Source organism: Rhincodon typus, chromosome 5 (assembly GCF_021869965.1).
Source record: "Rhincodon typus isolate 14 chromosome 5, sRhiTyp1.1, whole genome shotgun sequence".
NCBI classification, from domain to species: domain Eukaryota; kingdom Metazoa; phylum Chordata; class Chondrichthyes; order Orectolobiformes; family Rhincodontidae; genus Rhincodon; species Rhincodon typus.
The window spans coordinates 10,251,630-10,263,747 of record NC_063336.1 but is presented as its reverse complement, the minus strand read 5'-3'; the positions used below and the strand labels follow the sequence as shown (position 1 = coordinate 10,263,747).

General features: G+C 45.7%; 1 protein-coding gene across 2 annotated transcripts in view; it reads left to right on the top strand.

Moving 5' to 3' along the window:
* Positions 1-6,056: 6,056 nt before the first annotated feature.
* Positions 6,057-12,118, top strand: part of LOC109916138 (EH domain-containing protein 3-like) — a 40,223-nt gene continuing 34,161 nt past the window's right edge. The window contains exon 1 of one of the 2 annotated variants that reach the window (XM_048596450.1): positions 6,057-6,407. In XM_048596450.1, the coding sequence (XP_048452407.1) occupies positions 6,181-6,407 (227 nt within the window). In that variant the 5' untranslated portion in view covers positions 6,057-6,180. The remainder of the gene's footprint in view (positions 6,408-12,118) is intronic. The other variant, XM_048596451.1, reaches the window with a different exon arrangement.

Below are 12,118 nucleotides of genomic sequence, written 5' to 3'. Positions count from 1 at the left end.
AACAAGCCTACAGCCACTCTACGACAAACACGCATAAGGATTAAAGACCCCATTCCCACAACATGCAGAACCAACATGGTTTACAAAATACCATGCAATGATTACCACAAACATTACATTGGACAGACAGGAAGGAAACTAGCCATCAGAATACATGAACATCAGCTAGCAGCAAAACGACATGACGAACTTTCCTTAATATCAGTACATTCAGACAATGAAGGCCATCAGTTTAACTGGGACAATGTAACCATAATAGCTCAAGCCAAACAAAGGCGCGCACGGGAATTTCTAGAGGCATGGTTCTCAACCTGTAATACAATCAACAAACATATAGAATTGGATCCCACATATAAACTCATACAGATCAAAACCAGAAATGACACTACTCATCATAACGGACCTAACAGTATAAATTCCAACCAGTGTAGAATAACATCGCTTCATCAGAGGCCTCACTGATGATGTCACCTAGCATGGTGACAAAACATCTGAACGAAAACAAGCCAGCTCAGCGAGCAAGTCAACAACCTCACAGTTCACATTCCCATCCAACTTGGTATCATCTGCAAACTTTGAGATGTTACATTTTGTTCTCTCATCCAAATCATTAATATGTATTGTGAATAGCTGGGGTGCCAGCACTGATCCCTGTGGCACCCCACTAGTTACTGCCTGCTAATTTGAAAAGGACCCATTAGTTCCTACTTTTTGTTTCTCTCTCTACCAACCAGTTTTCTATCCATCTTAATACATTTCCTCCAATTCCATGCACTTTAATCTTGCACAATAATCTCTTATGCGGGACTTTGACAAGAACTTTCTGAAAGTCCAAGTATACCACATTGAGTGGCTCCCTCTTGCAAACTCTACTAGTTACATCTTCATAGAATTCCAACAGATTTGTCAAGCATGATTTTCCCTTCATGAATCCACGCTGACTCTGTCTGATCCTGCCACTGCTTTCTAAATGCTCCGTTATAAAGTCCTTGATAATGGATTTGAGAATTTTCTCCACTACCAATATTAGGCTTACTGGTCTATAATTCCGTTTTCTCGCCACCTCCCTTTTTGAATACTGGAGTGACATTAGCTACCCTCCAATCTGGAGGGTCTGTTCCAGAGTCTATAGAATCCTGGAAGATGACCACCAATGCATCCAGTATTTCCAGAGACACTTCCTTAAGTACTCTGGGACATAGATTATCATGCCCTGAGGATTTATCTGCCTTCAATCCTACCAAATTTCCCAGCACTATTTCTCTACTAATATTGATATCCCCCTATTCTTCCCTCTCATTAAATCTTGCATTCTCCAACATTTCTGGTATCTGATTTGTGTCCTCTTTTGTGAAGACAGAATTACGGTATGTATTCAGTTGCTCAGCCATTTCTTTGTCCCCTATTATACATTCCCCTGTTTCTGTCTGGAGGTGACATACATTAGTCTTCACTAATCTCTTTCTCTTCACATACCTATAGAACTCTTAGTGTCAGTCTTTATGTTCCCTGCAAGCTTATCTTTGTGCTATATTTTCCCCCTCTTACTCAATCCCTTGGTCCTTCTTTGCTGAATTCTAAACTGCTCCCAATCCTCAGGCATACTATTTTTCTTGGCCAATCTGTGTGCTTCTCCCTTGGATCGGATACTATCTCAAATTTCCTTTGTAAGCCATGAATTGGCCCTAACCTCAAGTTCACCTGGACCATCTCTGATACCTCTCTCTCCTTCCTGGACCTCTCTGTCTCCATCTCCAGTGACTATCTCGAAACTGGTATCTATTTCAAGCCCACTGACTCCCACAGCTACCTGGATTACACCTCCTCACACCCACCTTCCTGCAAAAATGAGATCCCCTACTCCCAATTCCTCCGCCGCGTCTGCTCCCAAGATGGGGCATTCCACTTCCGAACATCCCAGATGTCCTCTTATTTCAAGGACTGCAACTTCCTCCCTTCAGTGGTCGAAAATGCTCTCGACCGCATCTCTTGCGTGTCCCGCACCTCTGCCCTCACATCCCCTCCCTGCAACAAAAACAAAGACAGAATCCCCATTGTTCTCACGTATCACCCCACTAACCTCCAGATTCAACGTATCATTCTCCGCCACTTCCACCACCTGCAATCTGACCCCATAACCAAGGATATATTTCCCTCCCCACCCCTATCTGCTTTCCGTAGGGACCACTCTCTCCGCGATTCCCATGTCCTCTCCACACTCCCCACTAGCCCCACCACCCCTAGCACCTTCCCCTGCAACCACAGGAAGTGCTACACATGCCCCTACACCTTCCCCCCTCACCTCCATCCAAGGAACCAAAAAAACTTTCCACATCAGACAGATGTTCACCTGCACTTTCACTAATGTGGTTTACTGAATCCGCTGCTCCCGATGTGGCCTCATCTACATCGATGAGACTGAGCGGAGGCTTGGAGACCACTTTGTACAGCACCTGCGCTCTGTTCGCAACAAATGACAACACCTTCCAGTCACGAACCACTTCAACTCCCCCTCCCAGGATGACATGTCCATCCTGGGCCTCCTCCAGTGGCACAATGATGCCACCCGGAAACTGGAGGAGCAGCACCTCATATTCCACCTTGGGAGCCTACAACCCAATGCTCTCAATGTGGACTTTACTAGTTTCAAAATCTCCCCACCCCCGGCCTCATCCCATGACCAACCCTCCCTCTCATCCCCGCCTCCTTGACCTTACACAACCTGTCCATCTTCTCTCCCACCTATCTGCTCCTCCCACCTCACTGACCAATCCCCACCACTCCCTACCTGCACTCACCTATCACCATCCTGCCTACCTTCCCCAGCCTCACCCCTCCTCTCTCTATTTAAATCAGAGATCCCTTCCCTGTCCCCCCTCCTCCATTTCTGAAAAAGGGTCCCAACCCAAAACGTCAGCTTTCCTGCTCCTCTGACCTGCTGTGTTCCTCCAGCTCCACACTGTGTTGTCTCTGACTCCAGCATCGGCAGTTCTTACTATCTCTGATTGGCCTTCTTACCCATTTTGCTTTTGTGGCAGACAGGAATAAACCAGTTCCCTCATCTGTTCCTGAATGTTTGCCATTGCCTATCCACTACCATCTCTTTAAGTAAATCTTCACAATCTATCAAGATCAACTTACTTCTCATATCTTCATAGTTTCCTTTATTGAGATTCGGCACCCTAGTCTTCAAATCATCTACCTCACTCTCCATCTTGATAAAAAATTCAATTATGTTATGGTCGCTCATACCCAAGGGGTCTCCCCAACTACATTGGCAATGATTCCTTTCTCATTACACAGTACCCAGTCTAAGATGGTCTGCTCTCTAGTTGGTTCCTCCACGTATTGGTCAAGAAAATCATTCCATATACACTCCAGGAATTCTTCCTCTATGGCATTGTGCCTAATTTGATTTGCCCATTCTATGTGCAGATTAAAATCACCCTTGAACACGGATATTCCCTTATCATATGCATTTCTAATTTCCTGTTTAATGGCATTCCCAACACCACCACTGCAGTTTGGAGTCTATATATGACACCCACTAATGTTTTTTGCACCATGGTATGTCTCAAATCTACACATACAGACCAACAATGTCACTCCACCACCTTTTCCTTTTTGCCCGTCGCTCCTAAATACTGAATACTCTGGGGCATTCAGTTTCCATCTTTGTTCCTGCAGCCATGTCCGTGTAATCCCAATTATATTGTACCCATCTACATCTATATGCACGATTTGTTCATCCACTTTATTGCAAGTGCTCCGCACATGAAGGCGCAAAGCCTTTAAGCTTGTCTTCTTAACATTGTTTTTCTCTTACTTTTTTCAATGGCCCTTTTTGAACTTTGTCCTTGGTTTCTCTGCCCATCACTTTTCTTAATCCCTTTTCTACCTTTTGTTTTTGTCTTTGCTCCCTCCTTCTCTGACTCCGTACATAGGTTCCCACACCCGTAGTCAGTCATAGCCATCCCCCAAGTCAAAGAGTCATACCGCATGGAAACAGACCCTTTGGTTCAATCATTCCATGCCGACCACAATCCCAAACTAAACAAGTCCCTCTTGCCTGTGCTTGGTCCATATCCCTCCGAACAATTTTTATTCATGTACTTATCTAAATGTCTTTTAAACGTTGTAACTATAACTATTTCCACCACTTCCCTTGGAACTTCATTACACACATGGACCACTCTGTAAGAAAAGTTGCCCTTCATCTTTTTAAAATCTTTCTCCTCTCACTTTAAAAATATGCCCCCAATCTTGAAATGCCCCATCCTCGAGAAAAGACACCTGCCATTCACCTTATTTATACCTCTCATGATTTTATAAACCTCTATAAGGTCACCTCTCAACCTCCAACACTCCAGTGTAAAAACTCCCAACCTATCCAGCGTCTCTTTATTAATTCAAACCGTCCATTCCCGGCAACGTTCTGGTAAAACTCTTCTGAACCCTCTCCAGTTTAATAATATCCTTCCTATAACAGGGAGACCAGAACTGGGCACAGTTCTCCAGAAGAGGCCTCACCAATGTCCTGTACAACCTCAACATAACATCCCAACTCCTTTACCTCAAAGGCCTGAGCCTTTAACCATCCTATCTATATGTGAAGCAAACATCGAAGAATTATTGATATTATCAGAATTATTTACCTGAACCCTTAGGTCTCTCTGTTCTACAACACTAACCAAGGCCCTACTTTTAACTGTGTAAGTTGTGCATTTGTTTGTTTTACCAAAACGCAATATCTCACATTTATCCAAACTAAATTCCATCTGCCACTGTTCAGTCAATTGATTGAATTGCTCAAGATTTCTTTGCAATCTGCAATAACCTTAAATGATGCTTTCCATCTTTGATCCTGAACATTGTCAGAAGGCCGAAAATGACTTCATCTGTACCTGGATAAACCAAATCCCACTGGAGATTTTGCACCATGACATTCAAAACCTACAATTCACCGACTCTGTTGTCTGGAACAGTTACAAGGGCTGCATTTTACCAGAAATCATTCAAGTCTCAATTTTGGCTCGCTTCATATAAGGTTCTCTCTGTGAGTCTTACTGAGTTCTCTCGCACTGTTTTCCACAACTTGCCCGGTTAGCTATGCCTCGCAACATCTTCCCTCTGGTCAGAGGCAGAGTTTTATCGCCACAACTGGATTTCCAGCACTGGGGCCTTTTCCAAGGCAAGCCATGCGCCAGGTCAGGCTCTGCTGGCAAACTGTTTTCCTTCACCGTGCGTGGACTGAGTGCAACCAGGAGAAGAAATGCTTCTTGAGGTGACACAGCTGACAGTTTTGCGGCAACATTTGCAAATGCACTGCTAGCTAAGAACCTCATGACTCATGCTTGGCTTCATTCCATCTTAGAAATCTAAGGGAACGCTACACTTTCCCCGATCTAGTTTAACATCTGCCCATTATTCGGGTGAGCTGAGCTGGCAGGAGAAGACGGTGGCTTCAAGTGAATTAAACCCGCGCGCGCAGGGAGAAGCAGCATCACAGGAGCAGAGAGGCTGACGTTTCGGGCCTAGACCTTTCCTCAGAAAAGGGGGAGGGGAAGGGGGTTCTGAAATAAATAGGGAGAGAGGGGGAGGCGGATAGAAGAGGAGACAGACAGGCGGGGATGGGGCCAGTAAAGGTGAGTGTAGGTGGGGAGTTAGGGAGGAGATAGGTCAGTCCAGGGAGGACGGACAGGTCAAGGGGGCGGGATGAGGTTGGTCGGTAGGAGATGGAGGTGCGGCTTTAGGTGGGAGGAAGAACAGGTTAGGGAGGCGGGGACGAGCTGGACTGGTTTTGGGATGCGGCAGGGGGAGGGGAGTCTTCGCAAGCTTCAACGTCTCCCCTCAGCCTCCCGGCTCCTCTGACGCTGCTCGGCCCGCTGTGTTCATCCAGCTCTTGCACCTTGTTACCTCAGATTCTCCAGCAGCGGCAGTTCCTACTATCTCCGCGCGGGGTGGTGCCGTTGGTTTACGTCACCGGAACTGACGACACGGGGGTGGGCGGGAGCACGGCTCGAGCTCGGCTCTTTAAAGCGGAGCGGGGCTCGCGGAGACTTTGAGAGGGACCCAGTCGGTTTGGGCTTCAGCAGGAGTGTTCGTTATTGATTTGGTGTGGGATTTAAGTGTGTTTTTATTTTTAAAAAAAAACATTAAAAAGCGGGGCTTTCTGTCAGCATGTTCAGCTGGCTGGGGACGCACGACCGCGGCAAAAAGGACCCGGAGGTCTTTCAGACGGTGACGGACGGCCTGAAGAAGCTGTACAAAACCAAGCTGCTTCCCCTGGAGGAACATTACCGCTTCCACGAGTTCCACTCGCCCTCCCTGGACAATGCGGACTTCGACAACAAGCCCATGCTGCTGCTGGTCGGTCAGTACTCCACCGGCAAGACCACCTTCATCAGGTGAGCACGCAGCAGCCGGACCCTCACTCACTCACTGTCTTCTCCCCACCACCGCCGCAGGGAGGTGGGCATTGCAACAGGGAAATGAGGCTGCCCTGTCGTGCTCCCACTCGCCCCCCGCCACCTCCTCCCCCAGGGAGGAGGGCATTGCATGGGGAAATCGGGCTGCCCCGTCTCTCTCTCCCTTCCTCCCTCGCTCACCCTCTCCCCAGGGAGGAGGGCATTGCATGGGGAAGTCGGGCTGCCCCGTCTCTCCCTCCCTCGCTGTCCCTCCACCAGGAAGGTGGGCATTGCACAGGGAAATGAGGCTGCCCTGGCCTTCTCTCACTCACTGTGCCGCCACAGAGGAGGGCTGAGGGCACTGCTCTTGGCTGTTTTTTTTGCTCTGCACCTATTGCCTAAGGAAGAAGTGTTGAAGGCCATGTACAAAGTAAGCAGGCTGCCTGGTTAGGTTCTTGATCTGCCATAAGGAGAATAGGTGGGAAAGTATCGATTAACTTCAGCTGGCTGGAGGAAACTAGGCTATGTCATAACTGAGAACTGCTGCAGGGCAGGAATGTTGTTTGGAGAAATCAGATCCCACCTGCATTCACTATGCCCAAGATAGAGGTGTCGCTGAGAAGGTAGTAAGGGCTGTTTCTGTCAGTTATCTGTAATCAATATACACAGTTAATAGTCATACAGCATGGAAATAGACACTTTTGTCCAACTCATCTGTGCTGACCAGACATTGCAATCTGACCTAGTTGCATTTAGCCCATATCTGCATCAGCTTGGTTTAATTGTTTATTCTGTCAACAAGCTGTAGCTTCAGGTCGTCCTTTGCCAGATGGTTATTTGGCCTTCTGATCCACCTCTGTCGTGTTTATCTGCTTTGCCATTTTGGATACTGTAGGAGGGGAAATGGCCTCACAAGAGTATAGCACTGACAGCAAGGTTTCCGGTACCATCACTGGCTGTATTGCAATGAGGGGTATGTCAGGTTCCAAGTGATAGATTGTGACCTCTAGTTTGGAGCACAGATGGGTGTTTTTGTGGCTGTCCTCAAGATGGTGTTGCCTCCTTGGTGCAAGAGTCATGGACCTCTCAGAGGGTGCAGAATATTCTGAAAGGGGAGAGTGACCAGCAGGAAATTATGCATGTTGGTACCATTGACATAGGTAGGGAAAGGGATGAAGTTCTACAGAGAGAATGTAGGAAACCAGGGAGGAGGTTTTAAAAACAAGTCCTCTAGTAATATCTGGACTATTGCTGGTGCCATGTGCTAGTAAGAGTAGGAATAGGAGGATAGAGCTGATGAATGTGTGGCTGAGGAACTTGTGCAGAGGGCAAGGACTTTTTTTTTGTTTTTTTAATCATTTGGAATCTTTTGGGGTAGAAATGACATGTATGACAGGGATGGGTTCCCTGTGAATTGGAAGTGACCAATATCTTGGAGGGGAGATTGGCCAGTGCTACTTGGGAGGCTTTAAACTGTAAAAGGGTGATGGGGTGAGAACCAAAGCAATAACAAGAGGCTGAGGCTGGTACAATTAAGAGGAGCAAGGCAAAAGCAAGTTAGAACAAGGTAAGTCTGAAAAAATAAAATGGAATTATTTCAATGCAAGAGACCTGACATGTAAGGCAGACGGACTTAAGGCATTATTGGGACTATGGGATTGAGGAATCATAGCTATTGCAGAAATGTGGCTCAGGGATGGACAGACCTTGCTGCTTTGTGTTCCAGGGTACAGATCCTTTGGGAAGGAGAGGAAGGGGGAGTGGTGTTTTGTTATGGCTGTACATAGGATAATCCTGGGAGATCATCCAGTGAAATTATATGGGTGGAACTGAGAAATAAGAATAAAGGATGATCAAGTTGTTGGGATTGTACTATAGGCCCCCAAATAGTGAGAAATTAAGAAGCAAATATGTAAGGAAATCTCAGCTATCTGTATTGAAAAGGCAAAGACTGATTAATGTGGCTTGTGCATGGGAATTGTGACTTGCTAAGTTAGTTGAGTTATTTGAAGAGATGACAGAAGACTGAAGGCAGAGGGCAGTAGACATTGTATATATGGATGTCAACAAAATGTTCAACAAGGTTTTGTGTGGTAGACTTATTAGATCACATGGGATCCTGGTTGGCACAGGCATGGTGGGCCGAAGGGCCTGTTGCTATGTTGTACTATGTCAACTCCCTTTTATTCTTCAAAAATAATGCCCGGGGATATTTTACCTACACCTGAGAGCAGATAGGGTTTGGGGCATAATAACACATACTACTTTTTAGTCATTTGATCTAAATGGGTGCAACCTCCTTGACTTCTCCTCATTAGATGGTTCTTTATGCCTGGGATCAACCTAGTGAGTCTTCTCTGAACTGTCTCCAAAGCTGGTATATCTTCCCTTGGATAAAGGACTGAAGTCTTTTCAGTCTTCCAGCTGTGGTCTAACTAGTGCCTTGGGTAGTTCTAGAAAACTTACTTTTTATACTCCATCCCCTTTTTTAAATTACAACAGTCCATTTGCCTTCCTTTGTTAACTGCTGAACATGGACGCTAGGATTTTGTACAAGTCCTTCTGTGCAGATTTTTCTACATTTAAATAACATTCAGCTGTTCTATTCTTGTGAAGTACATCACTTCATACTTTCCCACATCATATTCCACCTGCCACATTTTTATGCCCACTCATTTAAACTACCTATATCCCTCTGTAGATTCTTGCCATCCTCGTCAGTTGGGCTCCCACGTGATTCCCACTGGCTGTAGTTTTGCTAGGTTCCTTGTAACCCACACTTTGTTAAATGTGGCCATTGTCCAGTGCAGCCAAGTCTGGTCTCGCCTCCAGAATTCCACTCTGCTTCTTTTTTTCTTTTTGTTCAATTTGAACCAAGGCTGTAATGAGGTCAGGACCTCAGTGGTCCTGATGGAACCCAAACTGGACATCAGCAAGCACGGTGTTACAAGGCAAATGCTGCTGGAAAGCGCTGAGATTGAGTAGGCTGATGGGGTAGTAACTGAACAGGTTGGAAATTTCCTGCTTCTGTGTACAAGATGTAATCATGCCATTTCAAACCTTGCCCAGTAGGTGCCAATGGTGCAGATGTACTGGAACAGCTTGAACAAGAATGAGACAAGTTCCAGTGTACACTTAAGTATTGTTGCCAGAATGTCATAGTCCATAACCTTCAATCATTTCATCATCATAAGGAGCAAAGCAAATAGCTGACATCTGTGATGCAGGAGACCTCTAGAGAATTACCATCGATTGTTCATTTGACACTTTTGTGGCTGTATATAGATGCAAATATTTCAACGTTTGCACTAATATGCTGGGCCTCTTTACTATTGAGGACATTAGTGAGCCAGATGTATTTGTGATGACAATTGACCATACTTTTTGAGGTCAAGTTGTCTTATTGTCTCATGGGCATAGGTGTTGCTGGCTGGCCAGCATATATTGCCCATCTAACTTTATATACAACTTCTAATTCCAGATGCTGTCTTCACTTATTTAGCCTCCCATCTATTTTAAAAGAATCTGAAATAAAATAGTTAGCCTAATTGTGATGATGTTGTCAATTGTCATTTAAAAACCCATCTGGTTCTCCAATGACTTCTAAGGAAGGACCCCTGCTGTCCTTACTGGGTCTGGTTTTGTACATTTATTGAATATGGGCGTCGCTGACTGGGTCTGACTAGTTGCCCTTGAAGTGGGTGGTGAGCTGCCACTTTCAATGCTTCAGTCCATTTGCTGTAAGTAGACCCACAATGTCCTTGGGGAGGGAATGCTAGGATTTTGACCCAGTGACCGTGAAGGAATGATGTTACGCTTCCAAGTTAGGATGGTGAGTGGCTTGGACAGGAACTTGAAGGTGCTGGTGTTCCCGTGTATCTGCTGCCTTTGTACTTCGAGACGGAAGTGGTTGCGGATTTGTAAGGTGCTATCTGAGAATCTTTGAATTTCTGCTGTGCGTCTTGTAGATGGTACACACTGCTGTTGAGCTTTGAAGGGAGTGGATGCAGTGTTCATAAAGTGGGCTGTTTTGTCCTGGATGGACTTGTGCTGCACCCATCCAGACAAATGGGGACTATTCTGTCATACTCCTGGCTTGTGCCTTGTTGACGGTGGATGGAAATTGGGGAGACATGAGGTCAGTTACTCACCACAGTATTCCTATCCCCTGACCTGCTGTTGTGGCTACTATATTATTATGGCAGGTCCAGTTGAGTTTCCGGTTAATGGTAGCCCCTAGAATGTTGATAGTGGAGGATTCAGTGACAGTATAACACTATTTGAATGCCAAAGAATGGTGGCTAGATTACATCTAAGTGGAGATGGTCACTGCCTGGCATCTGTGGCATGAATGTTCCTTGCTGCTTGTCGGCTCAAGCCTGGATATTATTCAGATCTTGTTGCGTCTGAATGTGGACTGCTTCAATATGAATAGTCATGAATGGTGCTGAATGTTGTGCAGTCATTGCAGTCCCAATTCTGACCTTTTTTTATGATGGAGGGACGGTCATCAAAGCAGTGAAGATGGTTGGCCCAAAGACAATACCGTGAGGAATTGCTGCAGAGCTGCCCTGGAGCTGAGATAACTGACGCCCAACAATCACGACCATCCTTCTAGTGTCAGGTTTGACACCAATCAGCAGAGTTTGCCCCATTAAAGCCTGAGTGGCCCTTGCAGAACCCAAATAGGGTGCCACTGAGCAGGTGCTGTTTGATGGCACTATTGATGACATCCTCCATCTCTTATTGTTAATTAACTAACAGGATGAGGGCATTGCTGGCTAGATGGCATTTATTGCCCATTCCTAATTGCCCAGACGGCAGTTCAGAGTCAACCACATTGCAGTGGGTCTGGAGTCACATGTAGGCCAGACCAGGTAAGGTTGGGCATTAGTGAATCGGATGGATTCATGATCACCATTAAATTCTTAACTCCAGATTTTTTTAAAATTAAAATCCCACCATCCACCATGGTGGGATTCAAACCTGGGTCCCCAGAACATTATTTGGGTCTCTGAATTAACAGTCCAGCGACAATACCACTAGGCCATCGCTTTTATTGTTGATCAAGAGTAGACTGATGGGTGGTAATTTGGACAGCTTGGATTTGTCCTGCTTTTTATGTACAGGGCATAACTGGACAATTTTCCACATTTGAGGTGGATGTCTGTGTTTTAGCTGTACTGCAACAGTTTGGCTAGGGGAGTGCAAATTCTGGAGCACAAGTCTTCAGGACTATTGCTGAAATGTTGTCAGGGCTCAGCCTTTGCAGTATCCAGAGGCACCAACCATTTCATGATATCACGTGGAGTGCATTGAATTGGCTGAATGCTGGCATCTATGATGCTAAGGATCACGGGAGGAGGCTGAGATTGATCATCCTCTTGGCACTTCTGGCTGAAGAGTGCTGTGAATGCTTCAGCCTTTTTTTTTTTTTTTGTTTCTTTGCATTGTTGGCTGAACATTGAAGATGAGGATATTTGCAGAGCTTGCTCCAATGAGTTGTTTCGTTATTCACTATGGATGTGGCAGGACTGCAGAGCTTAGATTTTGTTTGTTTGTGGGATCACTTTGCTCTGTCTATCACTTGCTAATGCCTACATGTGACTCCAGATGCACAGCAATGTGGTTGACTATTAACTGCCTTCTGGATAACTAGAGATGGGCAATAAATGTTAGTGTAGCCGGCAATAAATGTTAGTGTAGCCGGC